The 27,533-nt window shown below is 40.4% G+C and overlaps 1 protein-coding gene across 2 annotated transcripts in view; it reads right to left on the bottom strand.

The window, feature by feature from the left end:
• Nucleotides 1–12,918: 12,918 nt before the first annotated feature.
• Nucleotides 12,919–27,533, bottom strand: part of GOLGA5 (golgin A5) — a 34,046-nt gene continuing 19,431 nt past the window's right edge. For both annotated transcript variants that reach the window (XM_005285440.5, XM_065593518.1), the window contains exons 9-13: nt 22,672–22,770; nt 19,897–20,122; nt 18,006–18,111; nt 15,505–15,568; nt 12,919–13,895 (exon numbers count right to left, since the gene is read on the bottom strand). In XM_005285440.5, the coding sequence (XP_005285497.2) occupies nt 13,815–13,895; nt 15,505–15,568; nt 18,006–18,111; nt 19,897–20,122; nt 22,672–22,770 (576 nt within the window). In that variant the 3' untranslated portion in view covers nt 12,919–13,814. The remainder of the gene's footprint in view (nt 13,896–15,504; nt 15,569–18,005; nt 18,112–19,896; nt 20,123–22,671; nt 22,771–27,533) is intronic.

Genomic DNA, 27,533 nt, shown 5'->3' with positions numbered 1-27,533 from the left:
TGGTGTTGTGGTTGTCTCCTGTATTAATAATAATAATTCCAACAATCAGAGGGAATGTATTAAATCGTGGCATTGTACTTATATTTCCAGAATGCACTGAGAGATCAATGCATGCCCAGATCCTTGGCATTCTTGGACTGCTGAATCATTCATGTGATAATCAAGTTAGAGACTGAAAAAATATTTTTGGAAAATATACTACCACCGTCATCTGGTTTCAACCTTTGTAGAACAATTCTGAAGTGACAAAACACAGAGTTCATTTCAGCATCAGATCTGATTACTAAAACCACATGGATCATTCAAGTATAAGGTCTTAAACATAACATACTGGAAAGATGCTAAGTTAATGAAGCAACATTGTTATTACTTGTGTTGAGCAATTACTGATCTATGAAAATGATCCATTATTAATTAAAAGGGCAAATACTTACTCAGGGAAAATGGCACCAACATACTTCAGTTGTAAGATCTCTGGGGCAGGGACTGTCTTTAAATTTTATCTGTGTATAATGCCTAATACAATCCATGACTGGGACTTCTAGGCATTACTCAATTCAAATAAATAGTGTGATCATTTAAGGAAACAGGACTTCATAAACTATGCTCCTTTAATAAACCCACAATGCTATTTCATTGTTCATCAGCTGCAGCAATAAAATAAAATAATTAAGCTCACACTTTGTTGCCATTGAATGAAAATTCACATCCATCTTTGGGTATGTCTTCGGAGCAGAGTTTACCTGGGCTCTTACCTGGATATGAGCCAACCCCCGTGCTTCCTCCAATTGAATACACACACACAAACCTTTTACCTGAGTTTATAAGTGCTTTGAACTCAGGCTTGCTTACCCAGATGGGGGTATAGGTTAGAGCCCGGCTTTCATTTTAAGCCAAGCTCTAACCTACCCTCTTCGCAGCGTGGACACAGGCTGTAAACCCAGGCTTCTGAAGAGGTTCTGATAGTCCTCCAATACCTTTCCACAATTCCTTCGAAGCCCTATTTTCCTGCCCTTCCGCCTACTCCTTTCCTCTGCATCAGAAATCACCTACATGTTTATATACACCTGGTCAGCCTTTAAATTCCACATTCCACATGGCCTGCTTCATTTCTTCATAGCATGCAAAGAGGGGAGTAGGCAGATGTCAATTCAGCACACGGAGAGAATAAAAAACACCCTGAAGATCCCAGACTGCAATGGCAAACCCGGTAGCTTCCTATCAACCTGCCCCTACTCTGATGAGTTTGGCCAGGTTCTCAGCACTGTCCCAAGCGCAGAACCCACTGCTGGGCTGCACAGGCTTTGGAGAGTGAAATGCGTTACTTGACCAGGGGAAAAAGGGCTGGAGAAGTCTGAACAGACTCCAAGGACAGAGGAAGAGGAAGAGCGTGAACAGAGTCCTCTGGGGGACATTCCCAGGACTTGTTTGGGAGGAGCCCAGGGAACTGGGATTGGAGGAAGCAGTGTCACACCAGGCTGATAAGATGCCAGTGCCATCTGTTATTGTTAAGAGGGATGGGTTTGCTGGTTTATGACCAATCTAATTATTGTTAGGGGATACGTTATATGCAGTGAGGTGGGTTTTGTTTCAGTTGAGAGCAAAAGCAATGCCATTTCCCTACTCCCCCTTCTTTCCCTCCCCAGACATGTGAGATCACAGATGGATTCCAAGCAGGGGGAAAAATGTAAACATGCAACTACTACTTTCATCAGATTTACAGACAAAAAGCTCTATATAAGAGCTAGGTATTATTGTTATATACCATAGTGAGGATCCCATCCTCCTCAGGTTTTAATTCCTACTGTACAACTGGAGGCTGTATAAAGACCAGAGCACTTCAAAAGTTTCTCAGTTCTGCTGGTCCACTGCCTGTTTGCTGTGGGTGGAATTGCAAAGGGGGGGGGGGGGGCTTCAAAGACAAATCTATTGCAAGCAAGTTTCTGCATCCCAGTTCAGCATCCTCTTCACATTCATCTGAATTTTAGTGATGTTTGGGAACTTTTCATAGAAGAGAAACTCAAGGTGGTCTGTGAGACTTCTGGGCAGGGCAAACTTTCCACAACTCCCTCTCCACCCTATACTAGACATCTCCAGTCATTAATTTTCTGATCAGCCACCATGGGAAAAAATATCTCCTTGGCATAGATAGAGGGCCTTTTATCAGAGACCTTGAAAAGTTGTGCCCTTTTCCAATCTGGAATCTCCAGCAAATTTACATCTTCCAATGCCACTACTGTCTGAAAGTGTCAGGACCATCACTGGTAAAATCGTCCGTGGTCTGTGCCATTCTCCCCCCAGCACAAAAAACATTGCTTGAATTTTTTGAAAATAAAATAAATATGAAAATATTTGCCATTGTCTTGGTGGGCTGAGGACCTGGGATGCAGCTGCTTCTGAGCAGGAAAATGTAGGGAGATGGAATAAAGGCACACCAAGGAGACAGATGTATTGACTCGTGGCCTTGATGTGATACACCACATTAAAAGGGAGGAACTTCTCTTCCTCCCTCCTACCCCCCCAGACAAACATAAAAGAGCTTTCTTCGCCTTTGCAGAGCCTTCCACCTCAGCTGAAGTAAGGCACATTCCCAGACCCCTTGGGCAAGAACCCTGAATGAGCAGGGGGAAAGAAGGAAGGCTCAGGGATGACCTGCCCCAGGACATGTACGGAGACTTTGCCTACAGGTCAGCATAGAAGAGGGAGCAGCAAGTGGTGACAGAGTACGTCAAGAATTACAGGGCGATGAGGGAGCAGGACTGTCAACAGCAGAGGGAACTGTTTGAGCAGCTACTTAGCATGATGGCCAACAGGCAGCAGATACAAACAACAGCACCTGCCCCTGTGCAGGCTTCCCTGGTACATCAATCTCCCCTGGACTCATCTCCCTGCTACCACATTTTGCAGCCACAGGAGAATTCTGCCTGTGGAATGAGCCAACTGCTGCACGGGGTGGTGGAAGTGTGTATGGGGAGATGTACCCTGTTCAATCAATGTCAGCACATCCACCAGGGAAGGATAAGAGGTACATTGGCAATGTGCAATTCATCTTTCTATGACATTGCACCAATGGGCTTTATTGTCTGCTCCATTTACAGCTCAATATAGATTTTGACTGCACATTGCACTTCGCATAATGCAGTGGCAGCTGGGCTGCTTGTGTTGTTTTTAATAAAATATTTGGCTGCACAATCAATCAATGTGTGTGTGTTTGGGAAACAATAAAGCAACAGGAAGTTCAAACCAAAGCTTTTAATAAAGTGAGATTAACACTAGATAAACTGATATGTATAATTGATAGGCATAGTACAGCTGAATCCTATAACACCACATTAGCGCATTTTCACAGGCACTTTCCCTTGTAATACACACAGACGTGGGCACGCAAGGCATCCCATTCTTCCCTCACTGTCCCAGACCTGGCCCCAGTCATCAGAGGTGTGCTTTCCAGTTGCTAATACTGGGTCTGTAAACTGGCACTGTATTTGACCCACTCTTGGTGAAAATTCTCCACCCTGTTCTCCTATATGGTGTGCAATGCTGAGCATGCCACAGTAACATGAATGGCATTATGTACATGGCATCCAAATGAGATTGTAGGCAATACCCTCTCACCTTCAGTCCACCAGATGCACATTCTACCATCACCTTCCAACTGCTCTAGGTATAATTAAACATCTGAGATTTCTGAGGCAGGGCAGTATAGAGTATGCTGGGAGTCCTCTAAAATAACAGGGAGTCCAGACACCACATTGATATCTATATTGGGAGGAATTAAAGTCGCTCACTGTCCAAATATGAAAATGACAGATCTCCAGCATATCCTGGCATCATGTACCCTGTTGGTGCATCCCACACTGGCATTCATGAGCCTTCCTCCATGGTTGACCAAGGCCTGCACAATGAATGAGAGGAGTATCCTTTCTATTTGACATATTCACGTGCACCTTGTGGAGGGCCGGCAAGGGATAGTGTGTTCCATCAATGACACCATTGCAGTTTGTGAATCTCATTCTCTCAAAGGCAGCAATTATTCCAGTGACATAAGCACCTGTGGGGTAAACCAGAGCAGTAAGCGCCTCATAAACTCCACCACTGCAGCACCAACGGTTAACTTGCCAACACCAAACTGATTAGCTACTGATCCGTAGCAGGCTGGGGTAGCTAGCTCCCAGATGACTGTAGCTACATACTTGTGGACTGGTATGGCCACCCCCATTCACATGTCCTGGTGCTGAAGGGACAGGCAAGCTCCTCACACAGCTTCATGAAGGTGTCCTTCATGACATGTGGACATTCTGGAGCCACTGCTGCCATCCCAAATGTGCATAACTATGTAGTCCCACTCTGTGCTTGTGGTCCTGTTCCAGAACCACTGGTCAGCAAAAGCGGATTCCACAGCTATTAACATGCATCAGCTGTCTCCATTCCACCATGTCTGCAGGCAGCCTGCTACATCTCCTCAGCAAAGCATGCCACTGCCTCTTCAGAGTGATAAGCCAACGCTGAAATGTCCGTTGTCACAGCTTCAGGGTAACTGCACCTGTATTCCCCCCATGGTCCCTTGAGGGCACCTTCTTCAGGATTCTGGCTCCCAGACATCACCTCTTTTGCATGGAGACCTGTGTGTCTCCTGCTCCTGACTGGGGTTTTAAGGCTGCACAGCTCCCAGCCTTACACTGAGATATCCCTAGCAAGCCAGTCTGCCTAAAAGCCAGTGCCTGCACTTTGCTTTCTCCCTCTGAGGGCTATAAACAGTGTATTGCCAGCAGTTACAAGCTATCACAGAGCACTCGCTAAGCAAGGACATTTATTCTTAAGATAAAAGCATTACAGAGAAAACATATAAAAACCAATACAAGTCCCTATAAGCATGCTAAAAGTTTACCAGAGGTCACCTATTTGTATTATGGGGCCTTTGTAGGCTACAGTCTTTCCCAATCCTTCCACAAGGCTGGTGCCCCCTTTGAACAGAAGGTCCAGTCTACTTGCTAGATCAGAAAGAAGGACCCTAGTCAGTTTAAACCCAACCTTTTTATGCCAGCAACCCTTTCTTTGTGGTACCTCTCTGGAGCTGTTAACAACTTGAGTGATTTACCTTAATCACACCTCCCCCACCCCACCCCCCACACACACTGTTCTTAGTTTCTGAAGATGCTAAAGCAGGGGCGGGCAAACTTTTTGGCCTGAGGGCCACATCCGGTTCCCAAAATTGTATGGAGGGCCAGTTAGGGGAGGCTGTGCCTCCCCAAACAGCCAGGCGTGACCTGGCCCTGCCCCCTATCCGAAACCTCCTGCTTCTTGCCCCCTGACAGCCCATCGGGACTCCTGCCCCATCCAAATCCCCCTGCTCCCTGCCCACTTATTGCGCTGCCTGGAGTACCAGTGGCTGGTGGCGCTACAGCCATGCCGCCCAGAGCACCAGGACAGCCAGCCGTGCACCCAGCTGGAGCCAGCCAGCCACGCCACCGCGCAGCACAGAGCACCAGGTCAGGCCCCGGTTCTGCAACTGCACTGCCCGGCAAGACCTTGCAGCCCCACCGCCCAGAGCATTGCGCCGGCGGTGCAGCGAGCTGAGGCTGCGGGGGAGGAGGAATAGCAGGGGAGGGGCCGGGGGCTAGCCTCCCGGGGCAGGAGCTCAGGGGCCAGGCAGGAGGGGCCCGCGGGCCGTAGTTTGCCCACCTCTGTGCTAAAGCAATCCTCTCCTCCTGGAGTGGCATACAATCCCTGGGCCACAGTGATGCATAAACCATGCAGAATATTCCCCTAAAGATACTGCATGTGATCGCAATTTCTTTTGCGATCCTCCACTGCATCTCATGCTTTGCCTTCTCCTGCTGTTCCCAAAATGCTGGGATTGATCCATGCCTTGCGACAGACGGGAACACAGGTCGCAGAAGGTCATATTTAAATAGCTACATCAATGGCCTGATTTTCAAAAGTGCCAACTACCTTGTCAATAGTCAATAGGAGTTGCAGGTGCTCAAGAGTTTTGAACATCAGACCTCTTATTTGAATATCTATATATGGATTGAAGAGTTTAACATCAGGTATCCATTTTGGAAAATCTTCCTCTACGTATCTTTCACTTACTGATAGATACAAACAGGCAATTTGGGGTGTGTCTTGGCTTTTTTGTTTAGTGTGTAATTTATCTTTAAACATCACTGTGTGATCAACTGGGGAAATACTAATTCCTGCTGTTTGTTTCATCTCCTATTTCAGTGGGGAGGAGAGGAAGAAAGCCTGCTGATTTCCAGCAGCAATGGTAAATCGCAGAGGCTATCTGGTGCAATTCCACACTGCTTGCCAGGGTATGATACAATAATGATGGTATACTCCCTGGGGGGATATCCCGAGACACCTGTTGGTTTTGCCAGAAAAGCTGGCATTTCCTGTCTCTCTTCCAGCAGACTATGTTTTCTAATTACAAATTATACACTAATTGGGAATCATTATACTCTGTAACCACAGAAGACAGGAACACAAATGCTCACAACAAGCTTCTTCATTTTCTAAATAGGGCACTTTAGGATTTAATTATCCCTTTGAAGTGGCACATAAATAGTAATCTATATAAGTGGGCAGTAGCCCAAGAAAACTTATGCTCTAATAAATGTGTTAGTCTCTAAGGTGCCACAAGTACTCCTGTTCTTTTTGCGGATACAGACTAACACGGCTGCTACTTTGAAACCTATATGGTAGAGTTATCCAAGTTGCACAGAAATCTAATTTTAAGGTGATATTTTCTTTTTCTTGATAGAATAATAGGTCACATTCTGATATCAGCTATATTCATAAAGCAGGAGAAATTGTTAATTTCACTAGAGTTACTCTGGATTTAACCCTTGGCATAACAGACCCCGAATTGGCTCAATTTTCCTTCCCACCTCCCTCCATTTTGACGCTTTTTTTCAGTCCCTGTGTCCCATTGGAGATCTATACTAAATGCCTGTTTGGGTGGCAAGAGCAGGATGGAAGTCTTACTAGCTCCCCGGCTGCAAAACTCAAACCAAAATCCAGCCGAAAATCTGTCAGTTTGGGGGGTCAGTTGAACCCATTTAGGGGACATAATGGAATCCAGAATGCTATTAATACCATGCACCACTTTGTCTTGAATGAACTTGGCTCTAAACAAAGAGTTTACTAGATCAATTTGATTTTAAGCCACCAAGTAGCATTTTCAGCAAATGATGTGAGAATTTACCTTCTGTTGAATAAGAATTAAATTTTAAGACAGAAATAAAATTGTAGGTGATAATGTTTGAGATTTATACACGAAGCAATTGTTTCTACGTCCTTTTCCTTGATTAAAGAAACTTAAATCACAACATAAAAGATCCTGCCTTTCCTATTATCAGACTTCTAATTAAAAGCTCCCCTATTCACACACGAGATTTTCCCATTCTGAATTTGAACCATTTGAGCAGCAGTCTGTTAACAATTACAAACATGACAAACTTTTTTTCCTCACATTTTTGTCCAACAGTCAACTGACTTATAAATATGTTCATGATTAGAACTGGTCAAAATTTGTGTAAAAAAAAAAAAAAAATAGGGGTTGGTCAAAAATAATTTTCTTCATTTAAATGTTCATTTTCAACAAAAATATTTGTTTTTGTCGAAGCAATTCAAAAACCAATTTTAAAAATGTTTTTTAAAACAAAAACTTGAATTTTTTCCAAGAACATTTTTTCCTGACCAGCTCTAATGATTATCAGCTATCATTTTTGTGACCCCAGCCTTATAAGGTTTTCCTTCATTACATTACTAATAAGACACTGTTCAAGCCAGTCTTCTCCCCCTTTAATAACAATAGCTGGTACTTCCACAGTCCTTTTCATCCACAGATCTTATATCGCTTTCCAGAAGTGACCCTGTGCAAACTTTTGAAAATGTAACCCCGAAAGAGCACATCTACGTTCCTTTCGTGCATTGTACCGAACGCCGAAGTCACACCTGTGCAGCCTTAGCCATCCTCCCCAAACTGTTCCATTTGTGTCTTGGATCTATTCTTTGGGACGCCATTCCCTATCTCCATCTGAAGGCTGAAAGACTGATTGTAGAAAGCAGACATGACCACCAACAGCTCAACTGCTTACTCCAGGACCACTTATTCTCTGAGCCCTAAACATTTGAATTCAAGTGATATTTACAGAAGTTGATACATTTTCATATGGTCAATAAATTTTTTTGCTCCAGTATGTCATATCATGTTTCTTTGAGAGAGATGTAATGACTGCAAATAACAATTGCAACAGATTCTGACTGCTGATTAAAAAAAACCAGTATGTGTCTGGTTTTTTCTTTAATTCCTCCTTTTTGCTGCTATTGTTAAAAATACCCTCAGATATCTTTATACTATCTCTCTACCAACGTTTTTGTCACATTTTTTAACTTGATATACATGAACAGACCACAAAAAGTGCTCTTTAGCCAGAGATACAAGGACACTGAGTCATGTGTCCTTAGCTATCTAAAAGGGTGTCATAAGGAGGAGGGAGAAAACTTGTTCACCTTAGTCTCTAAGGATAGAACAAGAAGCAATGGGCTTAAACTGCAGCAAGGGAGGTCTAGGTTGGACATTAGGAAAAAGTTCCTGTCAGGGAGGTTAAACACTGGAATAAATTGCCTGGGGAGGTTGTGGAATCTCCATTTCTGGAGATATTTAAGAGTAGGTTAGATAAATGTCTATCAGGGATAGTCTAGACAGCATTTGGTCCTGCCATGAGGGCAGGGGACTGGACTCGATGACCTCTCGAGGTCCCTTCCAGTCCTAGAATCTATGAATGTGGCACCAGTGGTAATTTACAGGCAGACAAAGCATTTCAAATGCCAGTTTATTCTCTGTATTTGCAGAGCCCTTTTAAAAAAAATTACCCTTGAATTTTTGTCTCTCAAGCCTTTTATCTGACTTGTTTAAGGCACGTTTCAGACTAGGTAGCAGCTGATCCTTTAGGAGGGAACACGGGAAGCAAACAAACCTGATACCTATGGTAAAGCAACAGCTGCTGCAGTCACCCAGATAAGCAATGAATATACTAATTATTTTGTAAATCTGGATTTTCCCCACTGATTAGCTGATATTTGAAGAGTTATTCAAAGAAAACACTTCCTTTGTACTCAGTGTCTTAATGCACATATAGCTGGTCTCATGTATTACAGTGACATACTGCAAATCAAGATGTTAGCAAATCAAGGCTGCAAGGGAGGAGACATTGTTAAAACACTAGGGCCCATGACTAGCACAGGATGCCATATCAGGTAGAACAATTAATATTCACACAAAGCCCGTATTCATATAGGTCTAAATTCAGTTCTCAGCAGACAGCCCAAATAACTGGGCTATGCTTTAAGCACAATTCAGTCCATGAGGAAGGGATCCTTCCCTCTCTACATTACAGACCTCAGGTTAGAAGGGGACTCCAGTTACCGCTGCTCACACACTCTGCAGGTCATGACTCCATTTAGTCATGAATTCACCAGCCTGTCCCTAGCCCCAAACTCACGCTCTGTGCTGCAAGGCTTGGAGACTTAGATCCTCGTAACTCCACTCCCACATTAGCTCCTCTGCAGTCAGAGCCCTTCATGCCCATAAGCTGAGGCGGCAAGCTTTTGTAACACATTGTCTCTTTATGTAGGCCACAATTTTCAAACTTTTGGTGCCTGAAATTAGGCTCTTAAATCCATATTGGCCTAAGTGTCCTGATTTTCAGAGGTGCTGAGCACTTACAACTCCTCTTCACATCCCACAGAAGTTGTGATTGCTCAGCAGGCCACTTATTTAGGTGCCCAAATATGGATTTAGGAACCTAGCTTTCCCGTGCACTGGCACAATGCTGTAGGGGAACAAAAGAAACACAACTAGGAAGTCTATAAAACTTTTTGGGGTCCACTTTGACAGTGACCCTTAATTTTTCATTTGTATATGCAACCAGCTTTGGAATGGACAGCTGCTTTCCAAAGATTTCCATATTTTTTAATATATTCCCCAAAGATGGTTTAAAGTGACTGTAAATGGGTTTATGTAGAATATAATGTAAACTTAACATGACAAAAAAATGACATATTAGAAGAGGAAATAGAGCATTTGGTTTCCTAATACCAAGCACACTTGGTAGTCTTAATTCTGCACAATGAATAATCCCTTGTCTCTAGAACATTTCCCACCCACTGCCTACATGCTTCCAGGCTTTTGCACAGAATGATAAGATTAATTTGCAACTTTTTATTTTTAAATCAAGTCTGATTCTCCCTGGATCATCTTCTTGTGCTGCCTGCTGCCCCCTTTCTCACCAGCAGTGAAAGGAAGAATTATTAGGAAGATAAAGATAGCAACTGGAGCTGAAAGGAGGGATATTGTTACGTATCTCTGGAAAAAGTCAGTTCAGCAACAAAAAGACCAGTTGCTATTTTGACCAGATACATGCGACTACGGCTATATACTGTAGGGGAGGATTAAAGCATATGGCCCTGAGTCTGCATCAGGATCCACTACCATGGATCCCTGTTCCCATGTGGAATCACACTGAAGGCAAAGAGACTACCCCTGGGTCATTGATAGTTAGGGTGACCATATTTCCCTATGCTGAATATGGGACACCTAGTAAAATTACTCATATTAAGGGAGTTCAACAGCAATCAATCAGAACTATGCAGTACAAACATTCAAATTAACATCAAGCTGACTGAGCCCACGTTAAAAAGATATACTGTGTAGTTGGATTCTTTTTATTTACCTTATCTTTAAGGCTTTAGGGTTCACACAGGGAGAGGTGACACACACACCCCTACTCCCGCCCCCACACAGAGGGAGAGGTGAGACGCTCCCGTACAACTCTCTCACATGGGGGTGGGAGGCGACTGACAGACCCCACCCTCCCTGCCCACCCAGCGTTCTCCCACTCCATGCCTGGCGGGGCCCCTGGGATAGACCTGCCTCTCCCCTTACCTGGCACTGCGTCTTCCCAAGGCAACACCTGGGCAGGGGGCACGCAGGGTCACATACTCTCCCTCCCCAGATTTCTGCCAGGGTTCACACCAGAATGTGGTCAGCAGCAGCCTTTTGGCACTGTGTGGGAGGGAAAGGACAGGAGCCGCTTTCAGCCACAGGTAAGGAGGTGGGGGAAGAGGTATGACCTGGTCTGTGTCTTTGCAGAGCTCATCTCTTACTTCCCCCTTGCCTGTGACTGGAAGCAACTTGTCCCTTTCAGCCCACAGTGTCGAAAGGCAGCTAACACCTCCAGGCTGCTGCTGGCCACCGACATAACCCAGCTGCCTCCTGTCCCCTCATCATCAGCCACCTGACTCCCGCACTCACCGCTGCTGGTCGGACGGCTGGCCAGCAGCCGGACCTGCCAGTACTTTGGGGGGTAAGGGGGGAGAGAGAGACAGAAAATACGGGACAATTTGCCTGTTTTTAAGAAAAAGTCAGTACACCTTCAGGAGGGCTTAAATATGGGACTGTCCCTATCTGGTCACCCTAGTGATAGTGGATTCTAATGCAGGGTGAGGGTCTAGGAGTCTGATCAGATGACCTCTGCAGACAATTGGTGTCTTTCTATCCAGTTCAATGAATGTTAGATCGGGCACACATCATGTAACATTTCTGGCTTAAGAATTTGAGATTTGCTGAATAATGTAAGGCGTTAAAAGAGTATGCTAGAGTATAAGGATATAAATACTGCTGTGGTGATCTTTCTAAACAACATAGAATAAAAGGATATACAAATACCCCAGCACAAATCATAGGAATAAAAGGAGAGCAGAGAATGGTGGGGGGCGGGGAGGGGGGGTAGAGACAGGGTCCTTGGCTGGTGTAATCCATCATCTTCAATGAACCTATGACAATTTCCACCTGCTGAGGATCTGTTCCTTTGACTTAATACACAGGAGACAGACAAATGGGGTTCTTGAAATAAATGTTGAGGTTTTGCAGTTTGTAACAGAGAATCTTACCCGCTAACAGCTAGAGGCCTGGGGCCAGCCAACCCTCGTTACTCAGGAAGCACACCTAAGCAGTGATTCCACTATAAAGAGCAGGAAGAAGCTGCAGAGTTGGGGGGAGATGCTCAGGGAGAGACAACCAAAGGGAAACTGAAGGAAGAGACTTCAGCAGAGGCCTGGCAAGTCAGGGAATGGCTGCCGGGAGCAAGCAGACTCCAGCAGGGAACCCCGAGGCACTGGGGTGGGAAATTGAAAAAGACTACAGAGGCTACTAGGAGCAAATGAGCTCCAGGCAGGGAGGTTTAGGGAGACCCCTGGAGGGAAGACTGAGAGCATGGAATGATGGGGATTTCAGTTCTTTATTACAATAATGAAATCATTTCCAAATAAAGTCCAACCCTAAGGTGGGGTGTTGCTGAACTAGAGAAAACCTTGCATATGGAGTCCTTAAGGGGCCCTGAAAAAGGGAAACAAGCAGACTGCTGCAGAGCAACCTCTGGCCACCAGAAGGCACATGGGGGGGTGGGGTGGCTCATTACACAGATTTACAAATTTTACAGAAAAAAAAAAACCACTTGCAAAATCACGTTATGTATTTAAACACCTCTTAGCTGATCTCCTTTCATCCCAATAGGCTGTTTCCAGGAGTTCGTGGTAGCTGTAATAACACCATTGAGATGGTGCCAGCCAGCCAGGACTTATCACGTTTAGTCTGTGTTCATTCCATTTGAACAATCACCAGAGTAGGCGTATCTGACAAATTTCCTTAATTGTTTTTTCATTACTCAGTCTTGAGTAATAAATGAAGGATTAATAAATGGAGGATGCCACAATCTAATGCAAGAACAAATTACAGTGGGTTTGATTTTGGGGTTATTGTTTTTATCATCATTACCTGATGCGGTTGCTTGGTGATGAATCTCCTAAGTGATTATGTATGGGGGAGTTTCTGAAATCATGTCTGGCTATACATTTGTAAAAAAAATATTGTTTTAATTTGGTTAACAACTGCCTAGAATTTCAGATAGAAACTACATAAATTTAAGATTTGCTAAGACACCTTATGTGTAATGAGAGAGAGAGAGAGAGAGAGAGAGAGATGTACAGAATAAAAAGCAACGGCATAGCTAATTATACAAAGTGCAAAAGCAAATGGCATTTTTCAAGCAGCTGAATACATCTTTTCTGTCTGAATTAATTATGAATTAAGAGTAAAAGTTCTCCTGTGCACAATTAAAAATTCCACATTTCAGCATATCAGGGAAGATACATTTCTGTTGTGCTAAATGGACAAAGCTAAGAAGAATGCATAATATTTTATTTTTAGAAGGTATTTACAAAAAGATATTGCACCAGTTGTCAGTTCTGCAGTATTTTAACAGATTAAAGAAAAAACTAACCTATATTAACAAAATTAAAAACTAATACAAAAGAAAAACAGGAAGAATAAAGTTTATTTAATTTGCTAAGTACAATTAGTTTCCCTGATTATAGCCCATGTCCAGTATGATCTAGAGTATGTACCATATACAGCTGTAATCTTATAAATCCTTGTATCTCTATACAGGTGTGAATCTTATATTGTACAGGAACCATCAGAAAATGTATGGAAAATGTAAAGGCTATGCTTAGCTTAACAACTGCCTTTGCCCTGGAAACTGCTGCTGTTTTAAGTAAATTGAAGAAGCTATGTAGTAATATTTGTCCAATAATTTAAGTTTTAAAAAGTAGCGATAAAACAGGCATGATGGTTGTCCTTCTTCCATAGATAATGCCAGGAATGTGATTTCCCCCATATTTCAGTACTAATCATTTTAAATACACTCAGTCCAGAATATAGTGAGCACTAGCATAAAGTAGGTCTCAGTCTATTTGCCAGCTGGACCATCATGGTGCATTTCTGGGGTGTAGGTAAGCAGAACAATCATAACCCAGAGGTGAAGCAATGCCTGGCAAAAGAAAAGCAGGAGTTAGCACACAACGCTGACTACCATCCATCATTTACAACAGCTGTAATTCTGAATGTAGACAGAAGCAGCTAATTTTGTAGACCTGCTTTGGCTAAATGCCTTTCATGAAACATTTGTTTAAGGGTTCCTTCCATTTTATTCCATTGCACCTCGCAAAGGAAATCTATTCTGATTTGCACAGTGAAGCATTGTGCCAGATTCCAATGCAAAAAGCATTTTATAGCAAATGATGAAAAACTTACTAAAAAATTACAGTTAGCATGTCTGAGTGTCCTGCTAGGCACTGACCATCTCTGATAAAAAAAAGAATTACATTACAGATAGCCCCATATAGGGCTAATTCACAATAATGACTGAGATCCAGCTTAGAAAGTGGTTTCAGAACCATATTAATTAGTAAAATTCTCAACTGTTTCAGTATGAAGCATTTTGTTCACCTATTAAACAGTACAATGGCAGTGTTACATTAGAAGGGAAAAGAGAAGGGGGAATTAAAGTGGCCAAATTCCATCTATCACTCAAAAAATGGGAGAGGTGGTGGTATAGAAAAGTGTGGTTACCTTTAATTTTGTCAAGTGTGTGTATTTGGCTGCTTTGTCCCCCCCGGAGTGTGGCAACCCTATTCACCCAGGCTACATCTACACTACAGGGGGGAGTCGATTTAAGATACGCAAATTCAGCTACGTGAATAGCGTAGCTGAATTCGACATATTGCAGCCGACTTACCCCGCTGTGAGGACGGCGGCAAAATCGACCTCTGCGGCTTCCTGTCGACGGCGCTTACTCCCACCTCCGCTGGTGGAGTAAGAGCGTCGATTCGGGGATCGATTGTCGCGTCCCAACGGGACGCGATAAATCGATCCCTGAGAGGTCGATTTCTACCTGCTGATTCAGGCGGGTAGTGTAGACCTAGCCCCAGTGATTTATTTTAAAAGCAACATTACGCTTTCTCCAGCAAGGCATTTTCGCTCCATATGAAATCTGGAGTTAGAGTACTGAAATCTTTAAAGCAATAACACACTGCAGCTGGGCTTACTTACATAACTACTGATCGCATCAACTAACAGAGACATCAACCCTCTAGTGGAACTGGGAGAAATTCCACTGACAATCATGCAAGATGTGAAGAACAAACTTCCCTTCTATAGCCCAAGATTAGATAAAAATCATGCTCACTACTTTTATAGCTACAGTATTTGAAAAGAATGATCAATCAATCACTGGGCTGAGGTAAAATGTTATTAAAACATCAGTTTCCCAAGTTATTTTAATGGAAGCCAGTCAGTCATAGAAATGTGCTATACTTTCAATATGAAACTACAAAATTAAAACCAGTATTAGTTACACAGAAATGTAAAAATTTTAAAGGCACTATGAATTCAAGGCATGACTGTACATATATTGTCAAGCTACAGGACTCAAGAACCCATGTTCCATAAGCAGTCTTTATAGTCTATTATAAAATACAACAAATAGTCAAAACTAATTAGATACCCTTTTTCTTTTATACACTATTGAATGCCTTTCAGATGAAGGCAGATACTATATAAAACTGACGATAAAAAATTCTGCACAACAATGTACTCACCATATAAATGATTACAAATACCCTTGCTATGGGATACCGTCTTAAAAAGATTCCCAGTCGAATGCTGTGAAAGTATAATACACATGTTAGAACAGAAAAATATTCCTGTTCCTTTACCCTGACCCCCACAAAATTGTAAACATCAACTGGTATTATACATATAGTTTTCCACATTTCTGCCTTTTGAATTTTACTACTTATTCACAACAGCTACTGGATTGAGAGAAAATAGTCTTGAGTCACATCACAAAATTGTACATACTTTTCTGATCATAAAAAAACCAGTCCCCTTGTTGCTATAAGTATGTCACATTAGGCCTGGTCAGAAACAAAGGCTAGGGCTTTCAAAGAATCCTAAAGTAGTTAGACACCCAACTCCCATTGACTTACAATGAGATCTAGTTGACTAACTCATTTAAGTTCTTTTGAAAATCTTAGTGAAAGAGGTCTGTGTCATTCTTACACTTAGTTATACGTGAGAAACAGACTGGCCTGTATAATTCTAATACTAATGCAACATGAACTATACCGTATCAGTACTTTGCATCATGGCCTTGTAATCTGCTTTAATAAAATAAAAATACGCTAGTAGGAAAGTGACAAATACTAATACAGAAATAATGTTTCAATCACAGTGTCACATACAACAGGCCACTCATCAAGGAAGCACTGGTATTTATAATCTTAATATTAAAATCACTCTAGAGGTGCAAAGCATATCCTATTTAGGCATCCTGATTTTCAAGGGTTTTAAACTATTACTCCCAACTGAAATTTGACTTAAGCTTAAGCTTCAGAGAAGACCCTTTTTTTGGAAAGGCTAAGATAAGAAAGATAAGATAGCTCCTGAGACAAGAGATCAGAATAAGTTGGTTGGTGGTTCCAAAGCATTTCTGACTCATTCTAGGCACATATTTTGAGGACACTTGGTTCATAGCATGGATTTATTCTTTGATACTTTAAAAAAAGATTTTAAAAAGGATTCGAGAAAGGAAACACACTGAAAAACTAGCTAATAATTTATAAACAACTACTTTTTATGCCCTTATTGCTGATCCATGACACACTAATATGTTACACTAAAACTAACACACTGGGCACATTTCACAATCAGGCAGAATGTTTCTGGTCTAAGTAACTTAGAAACATAACAGCGATAAAGCTCTGATGCAGAGGATTTCTCTGCCAAAGACTCAGAAGGAGAAAAGAAGAGGAGAATTAATAGTGGCTGTGATGTTGGAAGACCAGGTGCCAGCTCTAGCCAAGGCTGTAGGCATCAGCTGAGCACTGACAAATTCATAGCTGGAAGCTCACATTAGTATGGTTCAAGATGGGTGTTAGACTTGTAAGAATGTGATTAGTCTCTATAAAATACTTGTAAGTTTCTGCATGCATTAATCTCACTTGTAATGTCTGCACCTCATATTTCAAAGTAAAATATAAGTTTGCTTTATAAATCTAAAAGGGCCTGCTCTGAATTTGTAAATCTAGGCAGGAAGAGTGGTTCCCCCACCCATCAAGGAGGACTATAAAAACTAAATGGCAATTGTAGGACCAAACAAACACACATTTTGTTGCTTGCCCCATCCACCCATGAAGAAATTAGGTGCAGGAGCACTCATCCCCTTTGGTTTGAACTCTGGGGGAAGGGCATACGAAGATTATCACAAGAAAACAGTTATCTCTTTGCTGTTTGGACTCTCACAAGGGCTGGAGCAAAGAAACAAAAGCAGAGATCCCCAGGGTCAACCTCGTTAGGACCCAAGTGGATGGATTACATCATCTGTCATCTTTTGGAACCACAGACTAACTCATTTCTTTTCTTAGTTAATAAATCTTTAGTTAGTATACGATAAGACTGGCTACCAGCATTGTCTCTGGTATGATATCTAAGGTAAGTGACTGGTCTCTTGAGATTGGGAGCAACCTGAATATTTTGTGATCTTTGGTATATGGCAACCAACAATCACTAAGTCCAGCTTGCCTGTGTGTCAAGATAGATTGGAATGCCCCAGGGGACTGTCTCTCTATGGTAAGACTGCTATTGTGATTCAGGAGTTCACACTTGATACTTGGTTGGGGAAACCTAATCATAGAACATACCACCAGTTTGGGATGTCTGCCCTGCTTTCTGACAGTTTGCCCTGCAGTTGCACTCAGTTGTGAACTGCAGACAGCATGACCATGGTAAAAGTTAATTTTTATATATGCAAGATAACTGCGATGTCCAATAAAACCCGATGGGTTCTTGTACCATGTACCCAACTGTTAACATAATTTGTGATGGAACAAGAATATTCTCATCACAAGATATCATGATGGGAATAAAGTGAATGGGAATTAACCATGTCAATATTTAATATGAATTTGTACCAAACTAAAATGTAGGGGTGTGTTTTTATACAATTAAAAACAATTCAAAATAAAAGGAGGAAGAGGAAGACTGTATAAGGAACTAGTCCAAGAAGAGAAACATTCCTTTATGATTTATGTACTCTTACCTAAACTGGTCTATACTACTGGCAGCTTTGCGAACTCTTCCATACATTCCTGCCACGTTAGCATCTACATCACTAAAAAGGACAGGAACACTTCTCATGCGAGTACCTATTTAAAAACAAACAAACAAAAACATATCTAAGTAGGCTAAAGATGCCTTCCCAGGTAATGTATTTGTCTATATAGTGTCTACATAGAGTTTAATCATTACTTTCTCCTTTTTGAAATGTTCAAGATTTTCAGCGCACAAGGGAAAACAAATCAGATTAATCACTGTATATTTAAACGGCACGACTGTTTTGAGAGGAATTGTTGGATAAGATTTTGTAAAAAATGCATCTGAGAAAGATTATTATATTTCTGTATCTACTAAATAAGCATTTTAGTATTCAGTTCAGATGTTTTATACTCCAAAATAATTTCTTTGCTTCATTATAATTTCTTAAGTATATACTGCATTGATTTTCTTATTTGCTGTACTTTTATCACAAAGTAACACTTGTCATACAATAGCTGTATCTGACAGCATTTCTGATATAAATTCCTATTTTTCAGGGTTTTATAATATCATGAAAAAAGCTGACCCAGGTTAAAATTTTCATAGACTTTCAGACCAGGATACATCTAAGTGTGACTGAACAAAATTGGCTTATTTTAATTTAGCTTTATAAGAGCAGAAAAACTGAATGTATTATTTCAGATTTTATTGTTCTCCTGACAAAGGGAGTTTAAAAGAAAGACATTTCACAGGCAAATAACTGGGCAGGCATTTTACATCAAAGTTCAAGGAGTGGGTGTATTTTGTTTTTAAAGTTAACACAATTACTTTTTTCATAGAGCTGAATCAAAGTAAGGTATCAAAGCAGAATCCAATAGCACCGGGTAGGCAACCTATGGCACGTGTGCCGAAGGCGGCACACGAGCTGATTTTCAGCGGCACTCACACTGCCTGGATCCTGGCCACCGCTCTGGGGGGTTCTGCCTTTTAATTTAATTTTAAATGAAGCTTCTTAAGCATTTTAAAAACCTTATTTACTTTACATACAACCCTAGTTTAGTTATATATTATAGACTTATAGAAAGAGACCTTCTAAAAACGTTAAAATGTATTACTGGCACGCCAAACCTTAAATCAGAGTGAATAAATGAAGACTCGGCACAGCACTTCTGAAAGGTTGACGACCCCTGCAATAGCAGCTGAAGTTTCTCAAACATCTGAGATATGATACTACTCAAAGCAACCAAGCCAATCTCCGTGGAGAAGACACATTTGTAGGCTACTTTCTCACAGATTTCCAAGGAAAACAGAATGAGGGCAAACTGAGTTTAACCAAATGGAGGACAGTGCATTCAAGCTCTCTCAGCGACTTCCACTTAAGTTAGATCATCTCATAATGGAACAGCTATTCTAACCCCCACCCCCCAAAAACCCCACCCACCCCCCAAAAACCCCACCCAAACAAAAAAAAACATCCCAAACAACTTATCCCTTCCATAAAAAAAAATTATTACAGGACACATATGCAAGTAATATTTAAACCCACAAAAACAAAGTAATTCATAGGTGACATTGCACTGCTGGTTGCACTGGCAGATGTCATGGTAAACGGATTTTAAAATAACATACTTGTTACAATATTGATCACAATGGGGAGAATTAAGAATGAAGTTTTGCTTTATTAAATTCACTTAAAATTGCCTACACATCGAGCAGCAGTCTTTATTTGGCTATTTTCAACTGTACTAGTTATAATTGGAAAGATCAACTCAAACTCCTTATTTACTATATTTTTCTTAAACACAGAGATGTTTAAGGAAATTAATGGGGAATATAGGAGTCCTTAGTTAAGCTGAGCGCACACACATTTTTAAATATGATCCTTCCATGTTTACCTTCACCACTATCAATTCCTGACATATTAATCGTAGGTCCATTAGTACTACTGCCTTGGGTAGTCTTAAGCTGTTGCTCAAGGCGTTCCAGTTGATAGACGAGAGAGTTTTTCTCTGTGCTGAGACTCTCCAACATGGTCTGCTTCTGAATCAGAGTCTCTGTCAGCTGATGAAGCCGATTTTCCAGCTCTGACTGACTACTGCTGCTCAAAGCCTTGTTTGTGAGCTGAAAAAGAAAAGTCAGTGCAAAATCTAAGCCACAAGTTGATATATTATAAAAATTAAAACTAGATTTTGAAATAGTTCAACTCCTAAGTCCTATGAGAGAGAGGCTGATGCAAGGAGTGGGATGCCTCAGGATTTTAATGATGCAACAGCTATTACTACTACCATCATTAACAAATGTAAAGGAGAGAAATGTGATTGTAGAAGCATTATGCCTTGATAATTGCTGTCACTAGGAAGCTCCTGGCAAGTATGTATGAATATAGTGCTACCCCCATGTGAACATTGCCATACAATAGTGAGTTTGCACCTAACAACAAATCCTAGCCCGAAAGAACTTGTAGTCCACTGGCTTGTGTAGGAATGCATTACTGATCGGCCCATAGCCATTAAACCAGCAAGTTTCACAGAACAGAGGGAAGTGAGGGAACTTGATGCCAGTTAATTGGGAGGCTGTTACATGCCTAAGGGGCAGCATTAAAGGCGGCACAAAATTGGACATAAGTGAAGGAAAATTAGAGAGAGGTGAGGCACATGGGCACTGGATAAGAACAGCAGAGGGAGAAGGACAAAACTAAGGGCTTGTCTATCCATATAGCATTGCAGCAGCATAGCTGCACCGATGCAGCGCTTAGTGAAGATGCTCCTACACCGATGGGAGAGCTTATCCCATTGGCAGAGTTAATCCACTTCCCCAAGAGGCGGTAGCTATGTCAACGGGAGGACGTCCTCCTGTCCACATAGTGCTGTCTACACCAGATATTCAGTGAGTATTTTCCACGCCCCTGAGCAACAGTGATACTAACATAAGCCTGTAGTGTAGACCAAGCCTAAGGCAATATGGTCCATAAGGTCCAATTTGCAGAGATTTTTTTAAAGTAAGAGACACTTAAAGTGGATCTTTTTAAGTGATTCTGTTTTATAGTTTCTATCCAGGTTCTAACTGCATTCCGTGCACAATTCAAGGCATGTCTTGAATCTCATGCATGAGACAGCTGCCATGTTGATGGTGGTGCAGACAACACTTTGACCTCTACCTGGCCTGTACTGACTTAAAACACTCAAGACTCATCCTGTAAACTGTGCATAATTATGGAAACTTAGCTAAGTTTGGTTGTCCAGGAAAAAAAACAGCCAGCCTATGTGCCAAATTCATAGTTGTATGCTCGGGAGAGTACTTGCTGACGGGTTAATCCTCTCAGTGTGAACTACAGTGTTGAAAAAGAACGTATGTCTTTTCTCTCTCTTCTCCTTGAAGATGCAATATGTGGCCTCCAAAAAGGGGTGAGCATCAGATTTCTCACATCAGGCAAGCTCTACCAGACAGGCTTGATTTCAACAAAGTCTTGGCAGACAAATGTGATCTGACAGTTTACACTCAAGAGGCTCTCCAGTTATGTTTGATAGAGTTGCAGTGAAAAACAATGGACTTATGTTCACCTTACAAAGACAAGGTTACATGCCAGTTATCACCAGGGACACAGAAAATTAAAACCATCAGCACCAGTATACTGAAGTCATTTAATTCCTTGAGAGAACATTTTGTCTATTAAATATTGACCAGCATCAAGAAACTGTGCATCCTTTGGAATACTAAAGCCAAGTATAGCACCTATGTAGAATCAAAATAGGTGTTAAATTGAAGATCTTACTTCTGCTTCAGTATGCAAAGGCCTGAATATACTGACATTGACCCAATCATCTAACTTGCTGTAAGTTGAATCTTAGCCACCTGTGGTTGTCATACATTTTAAGTGGTAGTACAGAGTCTACAGTGAGATACCAGAGTGATGATGGACTATTGGCATTCAGGCAATGCAAATACAAATCAGCTGCACTGGGAAGGGCATGGTACACATGGACAATACATACATTCTGAAGTAAATTTTGTATAGTGAAGTAGTATCAGGAAAGCAAGCCCCATTGGGTTCAAAGAAAAATATATCAAGACAATTTTCAAGTCCTTTGACATCCAATATGTTTAACATATTGTAGTGTTTAACACTAGACTGTCATTTTTTCCTGTAATAGTCTACATTGCCTTGTGCGGCCTTGTATATAATTTGCATGAAATGAAACAAATGTTACATTAACAGGATCCAGCTCAGAAACTCATACTACCCATACAATCACCAAAACCTCTCTTTGTCGTTTCATAGGAGAGAATGTATGGATTCAGTACCCGGTTCTCTAGTTATCATGTGCACATGCAGGACCTTATCAGACAATACAGCCCTTTGTTTTTGAAGACAGGCATTTTAAAATTGTGTTCGCTTTTGATATTTACTGCGAAGTTAATTTTCAGTGTAAAGTAGATTGTCTTAAAACCTAATATACTCTGTTTCATTACTGGAATCTGAATGATTGATTATTAAAAGGATGAACGCAAGCACCAAAGTTTATCAATCTAACGGTTTCATTTTAACAGCTTTACAACCAGATGAAAAACAGAGTTTTACTCAACCAAAAGCGTAAGCTAAAACAAAGAAGGTAGTTTAGTGTTTTTAATGACTTAACAGCATTAAATATTCTTAAATGCAAATAAGTTACCTGATTTCTGAGTTTTTGAATTTCTTCCTCTCTGTCTTTTATTCTGCTTTGCAAGGTATTCTTTGTCCGATACAATTCCTCCTCATTGTAATGGAGTTCCTATAAAATTAATTGCAACCAGTTACAAAACAAAGTATTAGTAGACAGCCTTTGGAAAGTATTTTGGGTGACATTTTAGCCACTATTTGAGGCTTTACACTAAAGCAGAGGGTTGTACTTTGCCCTGAAAAAACGTACTGTCTAAAGAGACAACATAGCGAAGGAAGGGATTTAGCCAAGAGCAACTGATTGAGTGGTGAAGATTACCATAGATCTTGTTAGTACCATGATTTTTGAACAGCGCTTTTAAATTCCCATTTGAAGATTTAACATGTTTACTGGGATGTTTTTAAAATCTGTCTTACTTTAGTCATTTACTGGTAGAGCAGCACATAACTGTACTCTCCCTTCAAATCACTGAGTACACAAAGCAGAAAAAAAAAATCCTTATCTTACTGATCCTCCACCAGTCTTCAATATCAAAAGCCTAAACAGCAAATACTTTAAAGAAACAAACAATCTCCGTATATAAAATGCCACAGTTATATATGATACTACAACTATCTTAGAGTGGCACTCTGTGCTCCAAAGCAGTACCCTGGCACCCCCATATTTACCGCGGTGATATAATTATATGTTTTGTATAAAGTGCATCTTGTGAGATATCATTTTAAAAGGCTTGATCTGTTGAACTTTAATATCCTGTTGGATTGTATGGGCTATCATTGTACGTGGAGTTATGAAGTTTTGCTACATGCGTGTTACAGAAATATGTTGTGAGGTTGGGAACACCCATGACCAGCCTTTCAGGTGCAACAATGGAAGAGCCAGATGTGCTAATAGCCCATTAAAGGGAATACACACAAGGACTGCCCCAGGAACCTATACCATGGAGACTTCTCAGTGACAGCATGTAGACAATGGAGATTCCTTGATCCATGTCACAAGCATAGATGTTTCCAGCAAGCTGGAAGAAATTATAAAGGAGGGGAAGTGACATCATCACTTGGCCTCTCTCCCCCTCAGAATTCAACACCTAGAAACAAGTCTGGAGAACGAAGACTGAATTGGGGAGGTGGTTCCAGACTGGAAAAAAGAATCCTGTGTATTCAGGAACGAAAACATCAGGATGAGACACTGCTTGGGTCAAATCCTGTCTAGTTTATAGAACTCAGATTGTGATTTTACTTTTATTTCTTGGGTAACCAACTTTGATATGTACACTTATTACTTATAAACACTTAAAATCTAGCTGTAGTTAATAAATCTGTCTCATGTTTTACCTAGAAAAAGTGTGTTTTGGTTGAAGTGCTTGGGAAATCTGCTCAGGAACAAAAGCTGGTGCATGTCCTCTCCACACTGAGGGAGGGGTGGATGGATTGGGTTATAAACTTACAATGGTCAAGCTTCTGACCAGGGCAAGATGGTACAGCCCTGGGGTCGTAGTCTAGGGAGCTGGGAGAACTGGCTGGAGCCTTTCTATTGTTAATTCATGAGTGGCTAGGAGAAGCATTCATGTAACACTGCTGGGTGAGTCCCTGCCTGTGGATGTCTGTGTAAGTGCAGTATCTTGAGAGGTTTGCAGCTTGTCACAACATCAAGTGTGAGAGGGAGCCCCAGTTGGTAAGCCAGAGGGCTCAGCGATACCCCACTTCCAGGTTACACCTGGGGAACCCATCACACTTAGTACCAGATTTACCTATAATTTGGGTATTATAATAACTCATTATGTCCCTAAAATGGAAATTTCAGTTTGTTAAATGAATATAAAAGAAAATTACTGTAATTTTCACTCCACCTCTATCTTTCTTAATATAGCACTGCCTTAGAATATATCCCACACTCATAAGGACAGAGGTAACAGGATATACTCTACCATCTGCTTTGGTATAATAAACATTATTTAGCCATCCATCTAGAGCAGACTTGAACTTTTGAATTTTAATTAGTTCAAGCTAGCATCTAATTAAAATGTAACTTCTAAAAGGACAGATAATCCTACAAAATAAATTGTTCCTAGCACTGTGGTACACTCTCCAGCCTTCATTATTTTCTCTCTTAACAGTGGCAACTTATTTACAACAATAAATATTTCTATCAAGATATAAGACACTGGTCTGTGTTCAACTGAATGATGAGCCTAATAGTACTAGTCATTAACAACATGCCCTATTATGCCATAATTTAAAGCAGAGAACCCCTCACAGAAATCACTGTGGAGTTTTGCTTGAAGTCTAATGGCATAATATGGCCCAAAGCTCTCAGAACCCTTTATTAGCAGCATACACTAAGCAGTCTGGGAGTAACAATATTTGGACAATGGATTCCAAAAATGTCTGCATAAGTAGGCACATTTTCAAACTACCACAGGCTAATGTAATCAAGATTTCCTTAAGTCCTTTGCATGAATTAGGCAAAAAAAGTTCTGTCATTTTAATGTCACCCCATTTTTAAGTGTTTTAATTTTGATATTTAAATAATGTTTAAACCATCTCACTGGAAATGCAAAATATGAAAGGAGCAAACAGATGTTACACTTACTTTCTTACACAGAATACACCATTTCCCTATGCAGTAAATATGCTGTCATTTCAACTATATTCCTATGTCTAAAACTTAAGCTATTTTATCTTTTGTTGTTATAAACATTTAGAACAGCTATATGTGTGGCACTCCTGGATAATACAGAGTGTTTTTACATACAAATCTGTTGGATCTCCCTAAAACAAACCACAAAAGACAGCTTCAAAATTGTGCCCGGTGTTCTTGTACTTGATGCTTTTGATAACTACACCTGCTTTATTCTTTTCTGAAAAATAAAATCTTAGAGAAAAATAAGTTTGTAATTCAAACTTTTACCAAAACTAGGATCTGGGATTGTCAGGCTTTTTGTTTTATAAATCTTCCTTCACAATTCCAAGAAATACAATGAATGCACATAAGTTGTAGATTCTGAAGGCAAGTCCTGTAATTTCTACGTTACTTGTTTAAAACACATCAATATGCACATCTTACAGAAAAGTGCAGAATGCATATTCTGACTATGCAGAACAAAAAGTCAAAACATACAAATACTGGGAGACGGTCATAACTTTTAGTAAAATGTTTATCATTTTAACAATTTTACCATCTACATTCATAATATTTACTCCTTCTGAAAAGACTGATGTGAAGAGTCAAGATTAGCCTCCATCATATCTCTTATCAATGTACTTCAACTTGACAGCAAGATAAGTCTAAAGGACTACTTGAACAGGAAACTATGCTTGAGTAATAATCTGGAATCATTGCTAGTTTATTATCAAAAATATTTATTCAACAGTGCTAAACAACAATCTTAGTTCATGTTTACAAAAACAGCTGGAAAAAAGGAGGTAGCTGATTAGCAGGGATCCTAGTTTCCCATGATTTAAAAAAAAAAAAAAAATTATCAGATAAAAAATCCTATAAAAATCCACATTTTCTGTGACTGAAATGAAACACCCTAGCCTAGATAGATAGATAGATCACAATGCTTTATTGATATACAGTAGAACCCGGTTTACCTGAGTCTCCATTATCCGGCTCTCCATATTAACTGAACCACCAGCCACCCGGGGGCTGACCACCAAAGTCCCATCGCTGTCAGTCCCAGGTGGCTGGTGGTTTGGTTAACATGGAAAGCAGAATAATAGAGACTTGGATATATGGGGTTCTCCTGTATATGTTTTTATTTTTTCACAAAATGTAAAAAACTGAAGATTCTCTGTAAAAACGCAAATTCTGTGTTTTTCCAAGGCAAATGGCTCTATGGGATCCCTGCTGATTAGACAGTGAATGCTTTAAGATAATACATGTATTCAGGACAATGGAATAAACTGAGCAGCATTACTCCATCAGACTCATTTTAAAGAAAACACAATATGGAACTAGCCAGGCAAGACCCTGGCAAAACTACCAGTGAAGTCAGAGGAAGGCAACAGGAATGTCGTAACTTCTCAGAGGGCTGACAGCCCCCAAGCTTTCACTGTTGCAATGGGCAACATCTTGATATATTGACATTCTGTGATGACTTACTACTTACAGAACATATTTATATGCTAGTAGGAAAGGATTTAAATATTAGGAAAAATAAATAGAAAAAAGTTCATTTGTTCATGGATTATTCCATTATACCACTAGATGTCAGTCTTCCACCAGTATACCCAAAGTATCTTAAATTTTTATATATATAATTTAAACTACATATACATGTTATATTTTATAAATCTTACAAAACCAAAATACTTGTGTTGAAAACAATTAAGGCTGTTATGTAATTACATTGTTACTTATTACATTGTTTACAAAATTCAAGCATTTAAAAGCTGGGAAATGAACAGTTGCTGACATCATAATTTATACTGCTCAGATTATGAGAACTGTAACCATCTTAAATAAAGTATTAAATGCGAATGAAGTACATTATTTTGTTATTTTGCTTCCAATATGTAAACACGTTCTTTTAAATAAATTGATATTTCCCATTTAACAATATTATTTATGTATTTCATAACACTAATTTTTAGTTAAACTATGTATATATAGACTTGCATCTCAGGCTGATGAATGTGTGTATTACAGAAGTGCTCAGGTTTTGTTTACTTTGCAAACGGGTTGTACTCTATTTCAATTTTGAGTTTACTAATGAAAAAATATTGTGTTGGAGTTAAGCTTATTGTGTTATGATGAAATATATATTGCTTTATATTTCACAAGAATAATGTGTTTAATTATATGGGCAATATTTATTATTTTCTTCATAATTCTTTTCCTTTGCATTAGGCACCTGTAAATGATGCAAT

Source organism: Chrysemys picta, chromosome 4 (genome assembly GCF_011386835.1).
Source record: "Chrysemys picta bellii isolate R12L10 chromosome 4, ASM1138683v2, whole genome shotgun sequence".
Taxonomy (NCBI): domain Eukaryota; kingdom Metazoa; phylum Chordata; order Testudines; family Emydidae; genus Chrysemys; species Chrysemys picta.
Note: the sequence above shows the minus strand (reverse complement) of the source record. Positions and strands in the feature narration are given on the sequence as shown.